The 22,832-nt window shown below is 38.9% G+C and overlaps 2 protein-coding genes across 2 annotated transcripts; one reads left to right on the plus strand and one right to left on the minus strand.

The window, feature by feature from the left end:
* Positions 1 to 229: 229 nt before the first annotated feature.
* Positions 230 to 2,347, minus strand: LOC116559959. Its single transcript, XM_032291120.1, is given in 2 exon segments — positions 230 to 1,411; positions 1,413 to 2,347. Coding segments are annotated over 2 exon segments (1,164 nt in total). The 3' UTR covers positions 230 to 1,182.
* Positions 1,804 to 21,485, plus strand: SLC19A2 (solute carrier family 19 member 2). The gene is made up of 6 exons (XM_032291442.1): positions 1,804 to 2,263; positions 9,917 to 10,519; positions 16,299 to 16,521; positions 17,640 to 17,832; positions 18,225 to 18,366; positions 20,467 to 21,485. The coding sequence occupies exons 1-6, from the start codon at positions 2,057 to 2,059 to the stop codon at positions 20,593 to 20,595; spliced, it is 1,497 nt and encodes a 498-aa protein (XP_032147333.1). The 5' UTR covers positions 1,804 to 2,056; the 3' UTR covers positions 20,596 to 21,485.
* The last annotated feature ends 1,347 nt before the right edge of the window (positions 21,486 to 22,832 follow it).

Raw genomic sequence — 22,832 nt, forward strand, 5'->3', positions numbered from 1 at the left:
GAGGCCGAGGTGGGTGGATCATGAGGTCAGGAGTTCGAGACCAGCCTGACCAACGTGGTGAAACCTCATCTCTACTAAAGATAAAAAATTAGCTAGGCATGGTGGCACACACCTCTAATCCCAGCTACTCAGGAGGCTGAGGCAGGAGAATTGCCTGAACCTGGGAGGCAGAGGTTGCAGTGAGCCAAGATCGTGCCACTGCACTCCAGCCTGGGCGACAGCGTGAGACTTCATTTCAAAAAAAAAAAAAAAAAAAGGTTGGCGTTTAGGGGATTGAATAATGTCAATAAGAAGTCCTCAAACATTTTGGTCTTAGGACCCTTGTTACTGAGGCCCCAAAAAACCTGTTGGGTTTTGTGGATTATACCTATTGATAATTGTCATATGGTAATAAATTAAACATGGAAAGTCTTAAAAACACAAGAATACACAAGCACATATTCTCTTATTCTATAGAGTGATGATGTCATCACACATTATATAGCCTCTGGAGTGGAAAAGGAAATAAAGTCAGCATAATTGTGAAAATAGTTTCGAACTTGTGGAACCTCTGAAAGGGTCCCAGGACACCCAGGCATTCCTGGACCACGCTTTGAGATTCACTGAGAGAAGTAAATACTACCAATTGTATTTCTTCACAGATTAATTAACTCACAAATTTGGGTGCATTGATTTGTGCAGTCTTAGAAACAAATCTTTCCCTTTACTAGTATCTTGCTCCATCTGGCAGACTCATTACTGTTGCTGATGCTTGAAAAAAGTGTCATTTGCTACCACAGGAAGAAAACTGTGCTAGATGGATAATAACATACAGAAAAAAGTAAGATAGTTCCAAAATGTTTCCATGAGCTTCTGGCAGGATCTTTCACCCTACAAATACTGCACAGGAATAACTGCTTTAAATGCTGCATCTTTGCAGTGGAAGGATTAGGACAGAGCCAGGCTATGAGTCAGGCAGAAGAAGGCACACCGAGGGTGATGAAAGAAAGCACTGGAGATTCTTGTCATGCTTTGCCCTTGAAAACTATGCCAAGACCTCTTTTTTGTTTTTAAATGAAGAAATCGATCATGTTTTGCGATTGCTGTAATGACTAAGGATTGTCCACCTTCCTTTTAACTATAAACAGCAGCGTAGTTGGTTGTTTTCTCTGTATCATGCTTGCAAAAACTGACGAAATAAAGTCAAAACCCTTTAATTGGGGCTCCATTGCGGTTCCGCTGTTCAGTGACCAGCTTGTTCATTATTCTCATAATATTATCTACTTTCTTTGTTTCGTTCTCTCGCTTAGATCCTGGGCCTCTGACATCTTTCCACGGCAGATGATTACAATTTAAAACACGAAAGCTGCTGAGGGAAAGGTTTAACATTCCCCGCTCCCCAAGGTGAAATCTTTGCCTGGCCGGTGTCACTGTCTCTCGGGAGCAGAACCTGAATGGACATTCGAGGGACGGTGATTAAGAATGAGAAACGGTGGTTGGGAACAACAGCGCGTTTCTTCCAGTGGGGGACTAGGCCCACAGGGCTCATTCCCGACGGATGAGCCGCACCACCGAAGGTGATGGAGCCGACCGCGAGTGTGACACCAACGCTAGCTAGCCGCCTGACTAGCGCTCCGCCACAAGCCGTCGCTTTCGGACTGGAGTCCCACATGTCCCCCGCGTCAGAGCCCGGGGACGTCAGCGGCCTGGCGTGCTGCGACCGCCGCCCGTTTACGTCATGTGACCCACAACCAATGGGAGGGAAGCCAGGTATTCCCGGCGTCCGCTGTGATTGGTTCCCAAACTGGAGGCGGTGACGGAGGGTGGGACTTAGGACGGGTCTTCCTAAGGCAGCCCGGTCAGGCGGCGACCGTAGAGGCGTCTGCCGCAGGTTAAGGGTGAGGGTCCTGTAGCCGGAGGTGGCGGCGAATCCAGAACAGCTTGGCCTTACAAGTGACGCCTTAGAAGGCGTCACTCGCGGTTTCAAGTGCCCGCGCTGGGGCAGTGCCTGACCCTCACTCCAGTTGGCGGAGGAGAAGGAAGGGACCGGGCCGGGTCCCCTCCCCTCGCGCCCCGGATGGATGTGCCCGGCCCGGTGTCCCGGCGGGCCGCGGCAGCGGCGGCGGCCACTGTGCTCCTGCGCACCGCTCGGGTCCCTCGCGAGTGCTGGTTTTTGCCCACCTCGCTGCTCTGCGCCTACGGCTTCTTCGCCAGTCTCAGGCCGTCCGAGCCTTTCCTGACCCCGTACCTCCTGGGGCCGGACAAGAACCTGACCGAGAGGGAGGTACGCTCGGCGGGCGCAGGGCGCGGGTCGGGCGGGCGACTGGGCGGCAGAGGAAGAGAGGACTGAGAAAAGCGTTCGAGCCATTCTCGGCAGAGATTTCTGATTTTTTTCTAGTTGTAGGTCGACTTCGTGCTCTTCGTTGTGTTCATGGTTTCCTGTTTTCTTTGGCTTTGTAGGGCTCCTCTTCTGCGAAGGGCTCAGAACAGGTCCAGAGGCCCCGTGCCTTGTGCCTCAGGCAGTCTGCCGTCACGTGGCTTTTCGTGACTCTGCCCAGACTGGTCCCGCAGTTCCTGCTGGGGGCGAGGAGGCAATATTTTGACAAAGAAGTGAAGACAGTAAGCTGTACTTTGGACATGGCTTAGTAAATATTCATTGACAAAGTAGTTAATCACTGCTTTTCTGAAAGGATCTTCCCTCTACTTGTTTCACCCTCTTCCTGCCCATCCGTTGCTTTGTTTACCTTTGGCTAGATGGATGGGCTTAGTCAAGTAAGGACAGGACAGAAGTACAGAACATCTTAATTTGTCTTGATTTTTAACTGGGTGAGGTTGTGTCCAAGGATATCCAGCCCCTCTCTCCCTTAAGCCCCACCTCCAGGGACAAAGGCAGATGGTATAATTGGCTCTTAATTATATTTTTTCTTGTATTGTGAATTGTTGCTTCACAAATATTAGTTTTGCTTCTCAGATACAAGGTGGTTTATTTGAAGGCTTCTGTGTTCAGGGTAATTGAGAGCACGTAGCACATCATCAAGAGCTTCTTGCTGATTGATTTTCCCTAGACGAGGACTTAAAGTACTTCAAAAGTGCATAGTGTACATTAGAAAGGTGCTGAAGTAAATAAGTGCATGGTCAAAACCAGCAGTTGATTTTTGCAGAAGACAATATATAAACTGAAAAAGAAATTAAACCCAAAGTACTTCCACAAAACCGAAATAAAGCAGATTCAATACCTTCTTCCTTGAATACAGTGGTGAAAGCTGAGGTCTCATGTTCTTTTCCCTGGCAGCTGAGTGGGCACTTGTTAGCTGTTTCTTCTTTCTTACACTTTCTTTTCCTTCCGTCCTGTCCCCTTGCCCCAGTTGCTGTAAAATAATCCTCCCATTTAAACCTTACTCTTCTCGTTGTAGTTAGTAGTCAGTCACTTCGAGTAGGAACTCAGTAACCCTGCATAACAGGTCAGAACAAGAGATGGCACTACCGCAGTCATTTACACACTGGCAACATACAATTACTCATAGTCCAGTTTGTTGTTGCAGTGCTCCTTCATTTTCAAGAGCACTTGAGGGGAAATTTAAGAATTAGGATTGATTTCTGAATTGAGGGTTTCACTTGAGAGTGTGACATTGGTTCACCTCTAGCAAGTATCACTGACTTTTTGCTTAGCCTTAAATTACCCTATTGACCTGCCCATTGTGGGGTGGAGTGGCTGAGCCGTTTCTCAGTCTTGTGGATCAGTACATAAGGGACTCTAACAGTTACTCATTACCTATTTGAATTTTAATACTGATTTTAAACAATAATAAAGTCAAAAGGGCCAACTTTTGTGAACAGAATGATTTTACAAGGAAATTACTGCACTGATGAGAAAATATGATTCTTGATTCTGGAAACCCAAAACAACCACTGAATCTGAGGCATAGCCACTGAGGCAGAATTGATACTGCTGTGAACAGCTGACAACTAAAGTTTCATGTGAACTGCCATGTGATCTGCACAGTTCGTGCACCTTTCCTGATAGTGAAACACAGGGAGAGAAACATGTTCCCAGTGTTGATATTTGAAAGCTGATCTGTTTTGTCATGTGCCCTGGGTAGAAGGTTGCTGTGTGATGTGTTATCAAGATCATGTGCTCTGTCCTATCAGAAAGCTTTTCAGGGTGAGTGAAATATATTCAGGGGCACAAAAATAAAGCAGAGATGCCAGGTGCAGTAAATATTCGCTGATTGTGTAACAAAAACATAAGCATACCTCTGTTATTGCAAATTAGATTAGGAGAAGGGTGGGATTTGGAGAGAAATCTAGTAGTCTGAGGAAGGGATGTCTTCTCTAAGAACCACCAAATCACGGCTGATTCTCCTCTGCTTGCCTTGTGACAAACTATGTTTTTTGTATAACTAATAATTGAAATAAATAGAACAACTTATTCATTACTTACTGAGTGCTTGCTTTTTGCAATGGACAGTTAAATAAAAAATATTACATGATTTTTAAACAAAGATAATGTTAAGTCATATTCAGTGACAAGTTTGTAGTTGCCCCTAGAAGACTGCAGAAGGCCAAGTTGGTTTGAATAAATCCTAAAACAAAAGGAGAGGAGGGGGAAAAAGAATTTCTTCTCTCTACTCTCAAAAGATTTTTTCTTAGATTTTAGGAAAAGCATTAACTTTAAAACAGAAACCAGTTTGTAAGTTTTAAGTGGCTAAAATTTGACTGTATATTAATAGTTGAAGACCAGACTTTCAATAAAACAGATCTTTATCTCTAAAAACATTTTTTATTTTTTCATCATTGTAACATGTGGTTTGACAGCTATTTACTACCTCTCTTAGATTTTTTAAAACATTCCACGTATTCTGCCTAATATTCCGAGCCTTACTTGATTTTTACCTCCTTGAACAGCCTTATCTCCTATTACAACCCTTCTTCCCCTTACCACTTCTACATACCCATAAAACAAGGTCTGAAAAAATGGTCAGACATACTATGTCCTTGGATGAGAAAAAAAGCATCATAAAAATGTCATTTTCCTGAAGTTAATCTATAACTTTAACACAATCCCAATTGGATGAACAAGTCAGATGTTATTAACCACTTCCACATACCCAAGCTCCATTCATATTAATCTAATAGTCTTAAGTCCAGCATATCTACAGTCTGTCATCTGTTGACCTGTTCTCAAAGACTTACTCTCTTCTTGGAATAATCTTTCCATATATATCTGTTGATATCTTTGTTAGCCTTTAGCTTTCTCATCCTTTAAGGTCCTTCTTGAAGAAACAATCCTATATTTTCATTTCCATTATAAATACTGTGTATATTATTTATTCCTCACTAGGTTCAGAACCCCTGGAGAGCTGAAGATCTCAATTTGTTTAGAGTCAGGCTTGCTCTGTTGCCCAGGCTGGAGTGCAGTGGTGCTATCTTGGTTCACTGCAACCTCTGCCTCCCAAGTTCAAGCCATTCTCATGCCTCAGTTTCCTGAGTAGCTGGGATTACAGGCTTGTGCCACCACACCCAGCTACTTTTTTATATTTTTGGTACAGATGGCATTTTGCCATGTGGGCCAGGCTCGTCTTGAACCCCTGGCCTTAAGTGATCTGCTCGCCTCGGCCTCCCAAAGTGCTAGGATTACAGGTGTTAGCCACAGTGCCCAGCCTCATCTTATTCTTTTTGTTACCTCTATGCTGGTTGAAAACAATGTTGTGCAAATAAGTGCCCATTAGTTGTTTAACTGAAACTTGATTCTAATTTAAAGTCTAAATTAGAACTTAAAAATGAACATCTGTTTTCCCTTGACTTTGTATCTCAAGAAAGCATGAACAAGCACTGATCCAAGGAGTTATGAAGGCACCTTGGTTATAATCAATCCCTTTGCTCACATGGCAGATGTTACCTGAAGTGACAAGCTGGAGTATGGACAATTAATAAGGGTCTGCAATTGGTACACTTTTGCCTGTAGGATATTTCCCTTCAAGATTCCAAAATATCAAGGAAGCATTTTCTACTGCCATTGGAAACATGGAAAGAGAAAAGGATCTCCTTTGGAGACCCATTAGTTAAGTAGTGGAGACTCTGGCCTTTATCTCTTCATGGATGCCCTGTAAAAGCACCTCAGTGCAGATTGGAAAAGCTACTCCAGGTATTAGAATTAACCTTGAAAGGTAGTAGATGATTAATAGCTGTTTTCTGATTGAAGAAACCAGGCATTTTAGTGTGGTGGATTCAGCACACATGAATTCAGATCCTTACTTTGCCAATCCTAACTGTGATAACTTTGGACAATTCACCTAACCTTTCTTCCTTTTTTTTTTTTTAAATTTATTTTATTGCATTTTAGGTTTTGGGGTACATGTGAAGAACATGCAAGATTGCTGCATAGGTACACATGTGGCAATGTGATTTGCTGCCTTCCTCCCCATCACCTATATCTGGAATGCTATCTCTCCCCAGCTCCCCACCCCCCACTGTCCCTCCCCTATATTCCCCCAACAGACCCAAGTGTGTAGTGCTCCCCTCCCTGTGTCCATGTGTTCTCATTGTTCAACACCCGCCTTTCTTTAAGGCCAACTTTCCTTGTTTGTAAAGTAGATGATAGAAGCATTTACCTTAGGTTTGTGGTTTGGATTAAATAGAATTTAGATAAAGTGCTTAGCATGTTGTGTAGCACAGCAGTAGAGGTTTGTTATGATGCTGATAATAGCGTGAGAGGGGCATTCATCCTGCGTGGATGTCTCTTAAAGGAGAAAATGCAGGTTTCTTATTTAGAATAAATTAAAGAGAACCTATCTCGTCTTTCCACTCTCCCCTACTTGCCTTTCTTTTTGTTTTTAGTTGTTACTGCAAGGCTGGCAGTGTTACTGTCCATCTTCACTATCTAAATTGTAGTTTTGTATTTGTAGAATTAGACTCCTGAGTAAAGATACTTTAAATTGATAATTTAAAGGATGAAACTTAGACAATGAAAACTTAGCAGTTAATCATTTTGGGACAACTGTTGTTAAAAGTTATGTAACATGTCTAAACACAGACAATATTATTGGAGTGAAGAGGTCATCCAAAATCCCAAAACAAAAGAAGATGAGCTATTGAAGGGAGCAGTAGAGAACATTTTTAAAGAAAAGGTTTGATGGCTAGTAGCTTCATGGTGCTATGTTGGGGAAAATGGGAAGGCGATGTTTAGTCAAGCAGAGGAGGTAGTTTCAAACTTTAGAAAACTGACAGGCTGGGCGTGGTGGCTCACGCTTGTAATCCCAGCACTTTGGGAGGCCGAGGCGGGTGGATCACAAGGTCAGGAGTTTGAGACTAGCCTGGCCAACATAGTGAAACCTTGTCTCTACTAAAATTACAAAAAATTACCCAGGTGTGGTGCGCATGCCTGTAATTCCAGTTACTCAGGAGGCTGCGGCCAGAGAATCACTTGAACCCAGGAGGTGGAGGTTGCAGTGAGCTGAGATTGCACCATTGCACTCCAGCCTGGGTGACAAGAGTGAAATTCTGTCTCAAAAAAACAAAAGCAAAACAAAAAACTGACAGAGTATCTGTAAAAGTATAGGCCACAAAGGAATGGCAAATTGTTAATTAGAACACAACTGTGAAATCTCAAGATTACCCTTGCCTGTTTTGTTTTTCTACTTAGAGTTACCTAATGTGGCCAAGGCCACTTTGTTCTTCATTTGCTAAAATTTCCAGTTTTGAATAAGAATCGTTTTGACAGTTCTTGATGATTCTTTTAGGCCCATAGTCAGGTGCAACAAAATTTCTTGATCAAGCAGAGCTTGCTAACTGTTTACCAACACAAATTAGACCAACTTCATGAAGGTGAGGCCATTAAACATCACTTTTGCTACATAGTCAGAAATCAAGTCTGGAATGTATTTCAGAAAATGGGGATTATGTTTTACTTTTATAGCTGTGCTCTGCATTGGCAAGAGATTTTGCAACAATTGTTTATTGTGCCTCTAAAACCTTGGAACAGTTAGCTCATATTAGACTTGAGTGAACTAAGATATACAGGAGATGTAAAAAGAAAGTTACTATTGGTCTCAGAATATGAAAGTCTAGGATTAGGTTGCTCCATCACAAAGTATTCAGCCTTTTACCAAAAATACTTTCCAAAAAGCACTTAAAAGTTAAGGCCACTGATAAAAGGAAGGAAAAATCTCCTACAGTGATTGTTATTGGAAGAATGGAGATGATTGTTCAATTAATTTAGTAAATCCATACTGCCTCAGATGTCCTTGTCAGCTTGTCCTCTAGTCTTCAGACTTTGTGAATAAATCAGGTGGAGCAAATACTTCCATATTGTCTCTCATTTAATTTTTGCAACAAACAACCCTCCTTTACTGATAATGAAGATTAAGGCTAAGGGGAACTAAAGAATCTTGTCCATAATCACACAGCAAGTGATGGAACTGAAATTCCTGTTGGGGTTTAAAGTTTAATTCAAAGATTATTTCCTACTCTATCCAAATTTTAAAATATGCACTAAAATGAAAACAGCAAACACTTCTATTTTTTTTCTATTTACAAACAAGCAAAAAGAAGGACATAAAAGTTGCCTAAAATCCTGCCATCTAGAGAGTTAATTCTGTCAAGACTATAGGACAGATTGACCATCTTTATTTGTTCTTCTGCTGCAAAAGAAACAAAACTTAAAATCAGAGAAGCTTATTGACATAGTAGGGTAAAGGCCCCCTATCCTGTATCTAAAAGTAAGAATTGATAGTGATTCCATTCTCAAAGCATTTATTGAAACTAGTATCTTCCAAACAGTATGCTGGCTTTTAGACAGGTTATACAGGTGAATGTAGGGTCTATCCTTAAAAAGCCTGTAAGGTAGTTGTTCTCAACTCTGGCTCATTTAAAAATCTACTGGGAAGTTTTTAAAAAATATCTATGGCTGGGCATCTTGGCATCTTTTTTTGTTTGTTTTTGTTTTTTTAAGGGACAGAGTTTTGCTTGCCATACAGGCTGGAGTGTAGTGGTGTGATCCTCAAACTCATGGGCTCAAGCAATTCTCCCACTTCAGCCTCCAGAGTAGCAACTATAGGCACGTGCCACCAAGTTGGCTAACAATTTTTTTTTTGAGATGGAATTTTGCTCTTGTTACCAGGCTAGAGTGCAATGGCGCAATCTCAGCTCACTGCAACCTCTGCTTCCTGGCTTCAAGTGATTCTCATGCCTCAGCCTCCCAAGTAGCTGGGATTATAGGCATGTGCCACCATGCCTGGCTAATTTTGTAGTTTTAGTGGAGACGGAGTTTCTCCATGTTTGTCAGGCTGGTCTCGAACTCCTGACCTCAGGTGATCCGCCCGCCTTGGCCTCCCAAAGTGCTGGGATTACAGGGATGAGCCACCATGCCCAATTGGCTAACAAATTTTTAAAAGCTTCTTAGGAGATGCCCCCATGGTGAAGAGCCGGTTTTATGAGTTAATTGGGGAAACTGACGATACAAGTATCAAGAGAGTTTGAGGCTAGGTAAGATGGCTCACATGCCTATAATCCCAGCACTTTGGGAGGCCGAGGCGAGTGGATCATTTGAGCTCAGGAGTTTGAGACCAGCCTGGCCAACATGGTGAAACCTCATCTCTACTAAAAATACAAAAATTAGCCAGGCATGATGGTGGGTACCTGTAATCTCAGCTACTTGGGATGCTGAGGCAGGAGAATAGTGGAACCAGGGAAGTGGAGATTGCAGTGAGCCAAGATCACACCACTGTATTCCAGCCTGGGTTCAGAGCAAGACTCCATCTCAAAAAAAAGAAAGAAAAAAGATATTTTCAAACAATTATCTGAACTATTGTTGTTAAGGTTTCTTTGATTCATAAGGATGAGACCTTTGAGGTATTTGTAAGTTGTTTTGCAAGAATAAATTCTTATGACTATTCCAGGTCCTTTGATCACTAATGGGGTTTTGTTCTCTTTCTACCAGGTCTTCAATGAAATTTATCCAGTATGGACTTACTCTTACCTGGTGCTGCTGTTTCCTGTGTTCCTTGCCACAGACTACCTCCGTTATAAACCTGTTGTCCTACTGCAGGGGCTTAGCCTTATTGTTACATGGTTTATGCTGCTCTATGCCCAGGGACTGTTGGCCATTCAATTCCTAGAATTTTTTTATGGCATTGCCACAGCCACTGAAATTGCCTATTACTCTTACATCTACAGTGTAGTAGACCTGGGCATGTACCAGAAAGTCACAAGTTACTGTCGAAGTGCCACTTTGGTGGGCTTTACAGTGGGCTCTGTCCTGGGGCAAATCCTTGTCTCAGTGGCAGGCTGGTCCCTGTTCAGCCTGAATGTCATCTCTCTTACCTGTGTTTCAGTGGCTTTTGCTGTGGCCTGGTTTTTACCTATGCCACAGAAGAGCCTCTTCTTTCACCACATCGCTTCTACCTGCCAGAGAGTGAATGGCATCAAGGTACAAAATGGTGGCATTGTTACCGACACCACAGCTTCCAACCACCTTCCTGGATGGGAGGATATTGAGTCAAAAATCCCTCTAAATATGGAGGAGCCTCCCATGGAGGAACCGGTAAGCTCAGCCTTAAATATGTTGTAATTGCTACTTTGGGGACTGGACCAATGGTGAAAAAATCAGCAAACTCCCTCTTGGTAGATCTTGTATTCATTTGGATTCATGTTTTATCCTGAGTTGGTTCATTGCTTTATTCATTCATTCATTCATTCATCAAGCTATGGTTTATTTATATTAGGGACAACAAATTTATTTTCCCCTGGAGTGCATGACCTCCAAAGTCAGACTGATACAGCATTATATTGTTCATGTCAAAGATGTCTTGGATTGCAAGGGCTGTGTCTTCATCTTTTGGGTGTTTGGTATATAAATTAGGCACTCAGAAAATGTTTGCTAAATGAGTAGATGAAAGGCTCTTAATAAATGGTTAATATCTACTTCTAATTTCTAAATTGAAACCCAAAGTTTATTTTATTTATTTATTTTTTTGAGATGGAGTCTTGCTCTTTCACCAGGCTGGAGTGCAGTGGCACAATCCCAGTTCACTGCAGCCTCTGCCTCTGGGGTTTAAGCGATTCTCCTGCTTAAACTCCCTGGTAGCTGGGATTACAGGTACCTGCCACTAAGCCCGGCCAATTTTTGTGTTTTAGTAGAGATGGGGTTATACCATATTGGCCAGGCTGGTCTCGAACTCCTGACCTCAAGCAATCCACCCACCTCAGCCTCCCAAAGTGCTGGGATTACAGGCGTGAGCCACTGCCCAGCCGTGAAGCTCAAACTATTTAAGGGTAGGAAATTATTTTCCTCTTCCATGCTAGAAGGGATATCTGTTATTTATTTTTCAAATGACAATTTGCTGAAGTGAGGTAGTAATGAACACTACAGATGAAGAGATCACAAGGGGACAGTTTGAGGTGATGATGGAATAAATACTAAAAGTATGTTATGAAGCTGCCTCTTGGAAGATAGAGGTATGGCATTATAATAATTTATCCATCTGTTCTGTCTAGCCAGGAAGATGAATTCTTTCCCCTAGATACCCACCCTTTTTTTTTCTAATAAATATACAAGATTTTTGTTTCTATCAGGTTATAAGCTGTGAGGAATAAAGTTAATTCCAGCCACACTGTAGTCTTAGTTTTCCTGGGACATGTTTGGAAATAAGCCTATTAACATTCCAGCTTTGTAGGTGGCCTCAGTCAGACTGAGCTCCATAATTTTTGTAGGCTGGCTGATAATAAAGAACCATTGTGAATAAAGTCTTTCATTCTCTATTGAGAGTAAATTAAATTGTTCCAATGTGGCATCTAATGTCCTCATTGAAAATTACTCTTTTCTCTATCCCCATTCTTCAGCTCTCAAATTACTACTTGAAATTTAGGTTATCATCTCAAAGAGACTGGGTAAACTTCTAGAGCCTGGGCGACTCTCATCATGAAACTCACCTTGATTATCAGGGCACCTATGAGCAGTTTTTGTCAGAATGACCAAGGATTTAGTGGCAATGAAATGCTGATTTCTTCATAGTTTGTTAGATGATGTTGGAGAATAACAGAGGGTTGATGGGGGAGGGAAGGAGGTATAATCACTTCATAGATTTCATGACGTGGCAAAAAAGACCCTTTTTAAATCTATTTTGAATGTGTTACAGCGGCTTTAGCTAAAATTAACATATATACATATAATGTGTGTATAAATATATATTTTAGATTTTAACCTATTGACCATAGTTCTAAAAATTTTTATAGACAGTTATAAACTTTTTTGAATATAGATAAGAAACACAGTAAGAAAACACATTTTACATAGAAAATCTGTACATACATAGATATGTATACATTTTATATATAACAGAAAAGTTTTACAACACAATATTTTCTGATACATTCTTTTATTTTTTAAAATTCAGTTAACTGTCTTCTAAATCAATTTTATTACCAACTAATGAGTGGTGACCTGTAGTTAAAAAAAACTCTCTCCTAGATCAAATTGAAATAATTGTTTATAGATACGCAGTGTCAGTATTTTATATACTGAAGAATTATAGAATTTTAGAGTTAGAAACAATTCTAATCACAGGTTGTAATATCAGAGCATTTAAAAATTAAAATAGATTAGATTTCATCAAGACTGTTTTAGAGATAAGGATTATGATCAGAGATTAGCGACGTATGCAGAATTGCCATATATACTCCTGAACATAATTTTAAAGTGTATACGAGATCCAGTTCTCTCTAAACCTTTCTTCATGAAGTCTTTTAACTAGGGTAACAATGTCAGAGTCATGTCAGTTACACAGTTTTCAAAATTAGGATTCAAGTCAGTTCCCTGATATCCTAGGCTTACTGCTGATATCATAGCACGTGGGCAGTGCTACTTGGTGTCTGCACTGACTAGCCCTAAAATGCTGCTGTTTTTCTTTGGAAAGGGTAAAGGAAATTCAGAATATGGATATTAGGGATGGCAGAGCCATTTTAAGTTGACAAAACCTGTAATTAAACCATAAATTATAATTGTGGTAATTATTGAAGAGTTGGTAAGTAGGTGGTTTTATCTTGATTTTTATAGAAAAAGAAAATGAAGTAGGAGGAGTCTAAGTGATAGCCCACTTTACAAATTGCCTTAGAGTATTTGTCAGTTCTTTTCAAAGACAGCCTATTGCATTGGGACAAAGGGTGCTAACCTTGCAGAAAGAATAACCACCAAAGCTGGTGACTTTCTTTCACAAGCAGAGCTGGATTCATTATGTACTTGGCTGACAGGTCATTTCTAGCAGTAGGGTGTAGTGAGTTATGAAGAAAATGAAGTCCAAACCCTAGTTATAATACGTGAGCAAGTTAATTCTGTGAGATTTAGTTTCCTTATCTACATATCTACCTTATAGGGTTATTTTGAGTATTTAAAGCTTTCAAATGAGTTTACACAGTAGGTATTCAATAAATGGTAATTGCTGTTATTACTATTATCATTATCATTAGATAGGAATAATCCAGAACAGCTTTGCACCTTTATGTCATGTATGTGTGAGGTTGTAAATGATCTTTCCTTTTCTCTTTGAATTAATTACCCCAATCATGTTCGTCATCATCATCGTCAGTCATCATCATTATCATCACACCTCCCATTTATTTTGACTTGAATGTCAGATACTGTGCTAAGAACCTTAGAGTTAGTATATTATTTGATTCTTATTAAAACTCTGTGATGTAGATATTTGCCCATTTTACAGAAGAGGAAACTAAATTTAGTTAAGTGACTTGTGCAAAGGCACATAGGAAGCTGCACTTTAAAAATTTCCAACTCAGGCAAAGCACCTGTAATCTCAGCACTTTGGGAGGTTGAGGCGGGCAGATCACTTGAGGTCAGGAGTTTGAGACCAGCCTGGCCAACATAGTGAAACATATCTACTTAAAAAAAATACAAAAATTAGCTGGGTGTGGTGGCCTATGCCTGTAATCCCAACTACTGGGGAGGCTGAGGCAGGAGAATTGCTTGAACCCGGGAGATAGAGGTTACAGTGAGCTGAGATGGTGCTACTACTGCACTCCAGCCTGGGCAACAGACAAAGACTCTGTCTCAAAAAAAAAAATTAATTCAGATAGAGTTGACTCCAAAAACCACTACAGTAGAGACTTCCATTCCTCGATAGAGGGAAATAATTGTTCAAGTTATTAAAAATTACAGAACAGCATCAAAGTCTTATATTCAAATGAAATCTGAAACTAGACGCCCATTGTGATAAAGAAATAAAAATTGAGTCTTTCTGGTTGAAACAGGAATGCAGCTCTGATAATTTTATGAACTTGATCCTGTTCTTTATCTCACTTGAAACTCTTAAAGCTCCATGGAACACAATGAAAGCCACTTATTAAATTAGAGCATGCATGCTCAGCTATGAGCAGCTGGGAGTTTTGATATACTGGAAATAAACCTTTGTAGATGTAATTTAACAAGAAACATAAAAGATAACATGTCAAATGCTTCTTTAGAAAGTGCGATTCATATAAGCTTAACATATGAAGCCTAGAAAACAGCATAGAAGGAAGCCAGCAGATTATAGCAAGAAATGCTGATTTTATAAAGAGGACCTGCCACCTTTTTTTTTGGCATGGCCAGATAACAGATTGAGCAGTTCTTAACTTCTGTGTGGCAGAATTCATTATTATGTAATCGAAAATTCTCAATGCTGTTTATACTGGGCATTATTTTATGTATGCCATGACTTTTTAGGCTATGCAATGAAAATAACATTAACTGAGCACCTCTATAATAAATACATGCATTATCTAGTTTAACTCTGTATAATCTTGTGTGGATAGGTATTATTGTTATTTCCATTTTTTAGAGGAGGAAACTAAGGGCTTCTTATTAGTTAAGATTTTGAATAGAAACTTGTGAATTCTTTTAATAGTTCCATTCTTCCAAGAATATACTTTCTTATAATCCATCCAGCATCCCTGAAAGTTTTAGGTATCACAGATGCTTCCCAAGTTTTATTGATTAAGCAACTGAAACTAAATGGTAAAATTCTGATGTAGTTCAATAAAATTGGTGGATCTTTAATAAAGACTTCAGAAAATATGCTTGGTACCATTCACTTACTCTCAGCAAATTTATATACATTAGATATGATTAACAATTGTCTTGTGATTTGTTTAAATTCACAAGGTTTGCTCATAAACAATGCCAAGAAATCAGTCTCATAACAGCAGTATTTTGTACTTCGAGGTGATTATCATATGCAAATTCATCAAGTAGAATTTTCAAGTGTCAGTAATTCTCTGAGTTATCTTGGTTAACTTCAGTATTCCTCCATGAGTTTTGGAAGGGGGCTGTAGTACTGGTACTTGAAGGATATCCCCCTCTGGGGTAAACAGCACAAAGAAGGAACCACCGCACTGGGGTTGCTTTGGGGCGGTATGAGAAGATAGAACAATGACGAAACTTGATTCTCAGTCCAGTGAGGTTTTCTAGCCTTTGAGGGAGAAAATGGCTTTTATTTACCTAATGTTGATGTTCACTGTTACTGTATATAAGAGGAGAAAATATCGGTACTAATTTTATAAAAATGATACATATCATTTATATATAAATATATAATATATATTTTATATACATATATTTATAAAATAAATTTTATAAAATATATATTAAATATATAAACATATGTATATATATATGGGTTTTGGGTTTTTTTTTGAGACAGAGTCTCACTGTGTCATCCAGGTTGGAATGCAGTGGCATGATCACAGCTTACTGCAGCCTTGATCTTCTAGGCTCAAGTGATTCTCCCACCTCAGTCTCCTGAGTAGCAGGGACTACATGTGTATACCACTGCACCCAGCTAATTGACATTTTGTGTGTGTGTGGAGACAGGATCTTACTTTGTTGCCCAGCTTGATCTTGAACTTCTAGGCTCAAGCAGTTCTTCTGCCTCAGTCTCCTGAAGTGTGGAGATTACAAATGTGAACCACTGTCCCTGGCATATACTTATTTTTTTAAATTAAACATTACAGAAAGCTATATTATAAGGATAGGCAGCCTAACTGAATAGTGATTTATAGGGTTGCCAGTCTGCTGCTTGTTATTATTATTGTTGTTTGCCAGTGTATGGGAGATGTGGATTATAGACACCCATTGGCTGAAGCCGGCAATCTCTTTTCATCATGTTCATTTTGTAAACAGTGCATCTTTTGCTGGGTTGATTACATACAGCTGTGTTGATGGTATAGTACATTTAAAGCAAAAATCCTATGAGAACATATTTTTCTAGTAAATTGATTTCTGTATAATTGCCTTAGTTGGAGTTTGAGCATTGTTTCCTTTTGCTATGTAGGAACCCAAGCCAGACCGTCTCCTTGTGTTGAAAGTACTGTGGAATGATTTCCTGATATGCTACTCCTCTCGCCCTCTACTCTGTTGGTCTGTGTGGTGGGCCCTGTCTACCTGTGGCTATTTTCAAGTTGTGAACTACACACAGGGCCTGTGGGAGAAAGTGATGCCTTCCCGCTATGCTGCTATCTATAATGGCGGTGTAGAGGCCGTCTCAACCTTACTGGGTAAGCAATACAGGATGATAGAGGGTGGTGGGGAAGGGATTCCTCTGGTAGCTAAGCCAGCCATAATCAGATTACTTACCCCTTCCAAATTTGAAATAGTCTCAAAAAATGATTTGCTTATTTTGAGCTCTGATTTTACAATTTAGGAGGACAACTTAGAAGTACTCAAGCAGAGCAGGACTATAACTAAGAAACTGGAATTTTTTAATAAGCTTTGGAGAAACCTAGTATAATAATTTTCAAAATTGTTTATCCAAGTTTCCATTATCTCTGTATTTACTTGGTAGTTTTGTCACTTGATGTGAAATTTTGAATAGCAATATACAGTAGTTTATAATAATAATATCTAATATTTATTGAATGTTAATATGTGCTAGGTGCTAAGGACGTTATATACATTAACTCAGTCCTCACAAAATTCCTGAGATAGGTGGAATTTATCCCCATTTTGCAATGAAAACTTGGGACAAGTAGGTTAATAACTTGCTGTAGGTCATATAGCATGTAAGTAGTAAAGTCAAGATTTGAACTCAGGCAGGCTGGCTTCAGAGCCTGTGTATTTGACCATCTCATTCTATTGTTCATTTCTAATTTGTTGACCTACCTCCTGAGGTTGTTGCATGGTTTTATATGATTTCTGTAAACACTTATTAACTGTCTTGGCACTCAGAAAACACTTTATAGATTATAGCTATCCTTATCATCATCACTGTTTCACCAAAACAGAGAAGCCCTTTTGCCATGTTCTAGACTGCTCCTTGGTTTGAAAGAGAGATGACTCATCCTGCCATGTTGGCAAACTAGAAGCCGTGGTTCTTTTTGACTCTTGTCTCTGCTTCAGCTGCAGTATTTTTTTCCTTAGCAATGTCCCTGTGTCTTTGTCCTGCATTTTCATCTCATTGCCACCTCTCCTAATTTGGTCTCTCATCTCAGTGGCCCCATTTTATTGATTCCATCAAGTTCAGAAATCTCTGTGTGTGTTTCAAAATGTCCCATAATCTTGAGCTATCCTATTTATAAGTTTGCAGATTTTAAAATTTAATTATCTAAGCTGAGTTTTTAATTTATTGCAATAGTGTTTGTTTAGCAAAATAACTGGATTTTTGTTTGTTTTGTAGGTGCTGTTGCTGTGTTTGCTGTTGGTTACATAAAAATATCCTGGTCAACTTGGGGAGAAATGATGTTATCTCTCTTTTCTCTCCTGATTGCTGCTGCAGTGTATATCATGGACACTGTGGGTAACATTTGGGTGTGCTATGCATCCTATGTTGTCTTCAGAATCATCTACATGTTACTCATCACGATAGCAACGTATGTATTTTGGCTCATAGAAGCCTTAGGAAAAATTGTAACAGGATATATTTTTTGGTTTCTTTACAAACCAAAATATTAAAGTTTCTAGTTAAATGAGGCAAATGGGAGGAAGCATTGTGTATTATATGTGTATTATCAGTTTTTCTCCTGAGGCATTTAGGCAAGATTTGTTTGTTCCCTTGTTTGTATGTTCCTACTGTTTTCAGATGTTTGCATGAGATTTATATCATTTAGTAGCAAAATGTTTTCATTTGGTTGGAAAGGCAATTGACAGTAGAAAGAAGGACTCTTCGCATTTAAAGTAAAAATTTTTACTTTTATTTAGAATAAAAATTTTAAGTACTCAGGAAGTAATTCTTATCTATTCACCCTTCTTTTATTTTTTTAAGTTTTCAAATTGCTGCAAACCTCAGCATGGAACGCTATGCCCTAGTATTTGGCGTAAATACCTTCATTGCCCTGGCACTGCAGACGCTGCTCACTCTAATTGTGGTAGATGCCAGTGGCCTTGGATTAGAAATTACCACTCAGGTAAGAGCTCTCTTTTGGCATTGAAGGTAGTATGTGTGACTTGATCAGGGTAACAGAAGTAGATGTATGCTTAATGAAAACAAATTCAAACAATAGGGAACAGATGTAAAGTAAAAGTGTACTCTCCTTCATTCAACACCTCTCCTGCATCCTTAGTTCTTTTCTCCCTGGATGGTGTTGGGATTGTCATCTTTTTTATGAGGTCTTAGAACATTCCTGAGTGTAACTCATCAGCCCAGTGGTGCTATTTCAGCTGAGAGGTAATATTGATTTCTTACCTGCCAAGACCTTCTGCTTCCTCATCCATTATTTCTCTCTATACTTAAATCTATGCTTGGAATACTGTATCCCATGTTTGAGATTCCCTGCTTCATCTCACAACTCTTTAGGTCTCCTTACTTCTTTATTTAAAGCACCCTTCACCCAAATACCAAGGTAATGCCTTGCTGTTGAACAGCATTATGATTTGTAATATATGACCTATTGAGAAACTTGCACCAACACCCAAAAACAATGTGAATACTTTTTTACATTCAGGAATTGTGTATTCCTTCATGCATTGTGAGTTTTAGGTACATCCTGTTCTGTACTTTGGCAAAATGGGCAACTGAATGAATCAAGAAGTGCTTACCCCCACCCCCATTCCAACCCAACTGATTTCTTCCCAATGTGTTAGCCATAATTATCTTTGTTTTTACTAACGAGATATAAGAGAGAAGTAGTAATAATAGACAGTGTGCATTCAGTGCCTTCTATGTGTCAAGTGCTTTATATAAGATTTGCAGGGTTGCTGTCTTAGACGTGAAGAAGATGAGTCTGAGAGATGTTAACTGACTTGTCCAGTACCATTAGTAATAGTGTTCCAGAGCTAGGAGTTAAACCAACATCTGACCCCAAACTTATTTCAGGATGGAAAGTAGGAGAGAAACTTAAGTGCCTGCCATCCTCCCTGTATAAGGGAGAGTTCCCAGGACTATTACAGTTGAGGGAAACATGGCTGTCATTTGAAGTGGAAATTTGTCAGCAGATTCTTATAGAAATGGTGGATTTAAACATGTAGAATAATAGGATTTTATGGGTGGTGCCGAAACCCTAACTGCCATGCTTGATTAATGGCTTCCTGCAGAAGTGTAGCCAATGTTGAAAGAAACTGCTCCGTGATTTAAGGCTATAGTCTTATTGTACTTTTGAACCAGTTTATGAGTATTTAGTATGTTATTTTAAGAAGATGATGTTAATAAACCATATAGTCACATTAAAATTTGGCTTAGGGCATCATCTCAGCAAACTAACAGGAACAGAAAACCAAACACCGCAGAACACATGGACACAGCAGGGGAACAACACGTACTGGGTCCTGTTGGGAGGTGGGGGTCAAGGGGAGGGAAAGCATTAGGATAAATACCTAATGCATGTGGGCGGGGCTTACAACCTAGATGACCTAGATGATGGGTTGATAGGTGCAGCAAACCACTATGGCACACGTATACCTATGTAACAGATCTGCACGTTCTGCACATGTATCCCAGAACTTAAAGTTACAAGAAAAAATTGACAAGAGAAGAGTTCTTATAAAAAGTAATCCTATAATGGAATATAATTGACCCTCTACTGCCCTCTTCTGGGGAAGAATAGAGAAGTTTTTGATCTTCAGAACTTGGCCTGTTTGTACCTACTTATCAGCTTGAAGGTAGAGACCAGGACTGAATTATCACAATAACAGCAACAATAAAAGTAGTACTAACAGCATTAGCATTGTGCTAATAAGCATTTATGATCTCACTGACTCCTCCCAACAACCCTGTAAAGTGAGAAATATTATGAATTCCATTTTGTAAGTGAACAAATCAGGGCTCAGAGATGAAGTATCTCAATCAAGTTCACAAAGCTTGTAAGGGATGAAGTCAGGATTCACACTCAGGCAGTCAGGCCTTATTTAGTACCACCATGCAGTGCTGCTGCTTTGTGTCTTCAGGGTCTAGCACATGGTGTAAGTATGCAATGTTTTTTGAGGCTTTATGGACAAATTCTGAATATACTTTATTATAGAGTAACCATCTTGTAATTGATAATTCCATAAACTGTTTTTCCCCCTTCTAGTTCTTGATTTATGCTGGTTATTTTGCACTGATTGCTGTGGTTTTCCTGGCCAATGGTACAGTCAGTATTATGAAGAAATACAGAAAGCCGGAAGATCCAGAATCAAGTTCTCAAGTAACCACTTCGTAATACACTGCTGAAGGGCTTCTTCTTATACCAAGAACTCTGCACAGCAGCTGCCTGGATGTATTTGATTTTTAAAAATGTAGACATATATTTATGAATGTGCATTTCATGACTTCAAAGCAGCCACTTGGACTAATACCTTGTGTTCCTGGAGTAACATGATAACTATTCATAGGACCAGAAAAGTTTATTTCATGGATTATTTATGACAGCTAATTTAAGGATGACTTTTTTTTGATTCAGAAGTGAACTTGATTTTAAAAACCAAGCAGTCAAGAGCAATCAAGCAGCACAGGGCATTGTATACTTTATTAGCAAGTGAGTTTGATGTTTTGTAGGTCACATGTCTGTATCTACTTAGCCAGATGTTTGGCCTGGTGGGACCAGGGCTTCACAGAGGCCACAAAATGTTACAAGTCACGATGGATGGAAATGTGTTCTAACAGCATCTGCCTCTATTCAGTTCTTATTTCTGTGTTACTCGTGGACATTGGTGTTTCTATCACTGGCAATATTTGCTCTGGTTTAGTGTTCTGTCTTTTAAGGTGTACGTGTCATTTCTAATTTTAAGTTATTTAAAAAAAAATCATTGTATGAATGTTTTTGGTTCCCATTGTGACAATTATGTATTTGTGTAGCATTTGTTTAGAAGTATATTTTTGCATTATTCATATGCTTCCCAGAGAAGCTCATTTAGTTACAAAATAAGGCAAGTTTTGAAGCCTGATAAATGAAGAGACCTAAGAAAGCTTAAGGTGGGTTTGCTTGTCTTTAAATCTTCAGTATGAAGGGCTATTAATTCCAAGATGAAAAGTTCATAGTGGGCTAAATATAGAAGTAGCCCATTTGTATTTGCATTCTCTTTTATTTCCAAAATAAAATGAAAACTTTTTTTTTAAATAATTTCATCCCTGTTTATAGTTTTTGTATTAATTTGTTTTTCCTATCCAAGTAAAGATGTCAATAGGAATTGGATTCATCTAAGGCCTTTTTCATAAACTGAGCCTCTTTTTAATTATTTCAATGGGACAGGAACAAAGATAGATGTGATTCCTGCATTTTTTACCTTAAATCTGCCTTTGTTTCTAAAGGTAGATCCTCTTGAATATTTGCTTAAAACTGCTAGTGATATCATTACCAGGTTACTTGAAAAGATGTTCTGTACGCATTTAATTCTGAAATCAGTCTACCAAGGGGCTGCTAGTATATGTGAGACATGAAAACTATTTTAAAGCAGACTTCATTGCCTTATCTTGAAAAGGATCTAGATAGGTGCTTTTAACTGCGGTATTAACTTTGTACAAATGACACAGCGAAAGTGTTAATAATAGTGTATCAAGATTGCAAAATTCATGTACTCATTTGGTTTAAGCAGGAATCCTAGAAGCAAATGGATGTGGATAAGGATAGGTCATTTCTGTTCACCATTCTTTACAATTAAGGAAAAGGAAAAGAACACTACCTAAGGAAGGGAAAGGGAAGTGATGTCATAAAAGTTGCAACCTCAAATTTTATATTGTGTCTGTTTTTTTGCTTTGTTAGCTATATTGGGAATTGTTTACTCTGAAACAAGTAGAAAAGTGCTGTTTGAGGAAATAAATCTTTCTTTTTATGGAATGTGGTACAAATTGTTCACGTTACCAAAGCAATATTTCCCTGGAATTTAATTCAAAGTTTGTGGCAAACAACCTGAGCCTTTTCTTATGTAAGTCAAGAATATGTTCACATCTTGGTATGTGGCCATATTTGTAGAATGCTGAACCCGACGTGCAAGTTGTACTGTATGCAGTTTTACAAATAAGTGAAAATAATTTGTTGTACTTTTTCAATTCTGTATAGATTATAAAATTATTTTTATTAAATAATTTTAATTAAATTTTTATTAAATAAATATTTTATATTTTCTGTTTTTAATCAAAATTGTTTTAAATTTATCTTTTGTTTCAATAGGAGCTTTAGATTATATCTTTAAATATTTTAATAATTTCACCTAGGACAAATTTCATATTAAGTCTTCCCCTCGTCTAACCTGCCTAGTTAGCCTTTTGTTATCTTTTGATTATTCCATTGCTTTGTGATCTTGACCTTTGACTCTCCCCCCTTATTTCAGATGTTTTCCCCTTTTTTTTGTGGTACCACATCGCACTGTTTATTTTTTTTGGTCTTCATGTTGGCACTGCTCATATCTTTTTAAAGCATTCCTTCTTAAAAAAAAAAAAAAAAAAGACATACACACTCTT

The sequence above is a fragment of the Sapajus apella genome, unplaced genomic scaffold (genome assembly GCF_009761245.1).
Source record: "Sapajus apella isolate SASKATOON/1434 unplaced genomic scaffold, GSC_monkey_1.0 scaffold25, whole genome shotgun sequence".
NCBI classification, from domain to species: domain Eukaryota; kingdom Metazoa; phylum Chordata; class Mammalia; order Primates; family Cebidae; genus Sapajus; species Sapajus apella.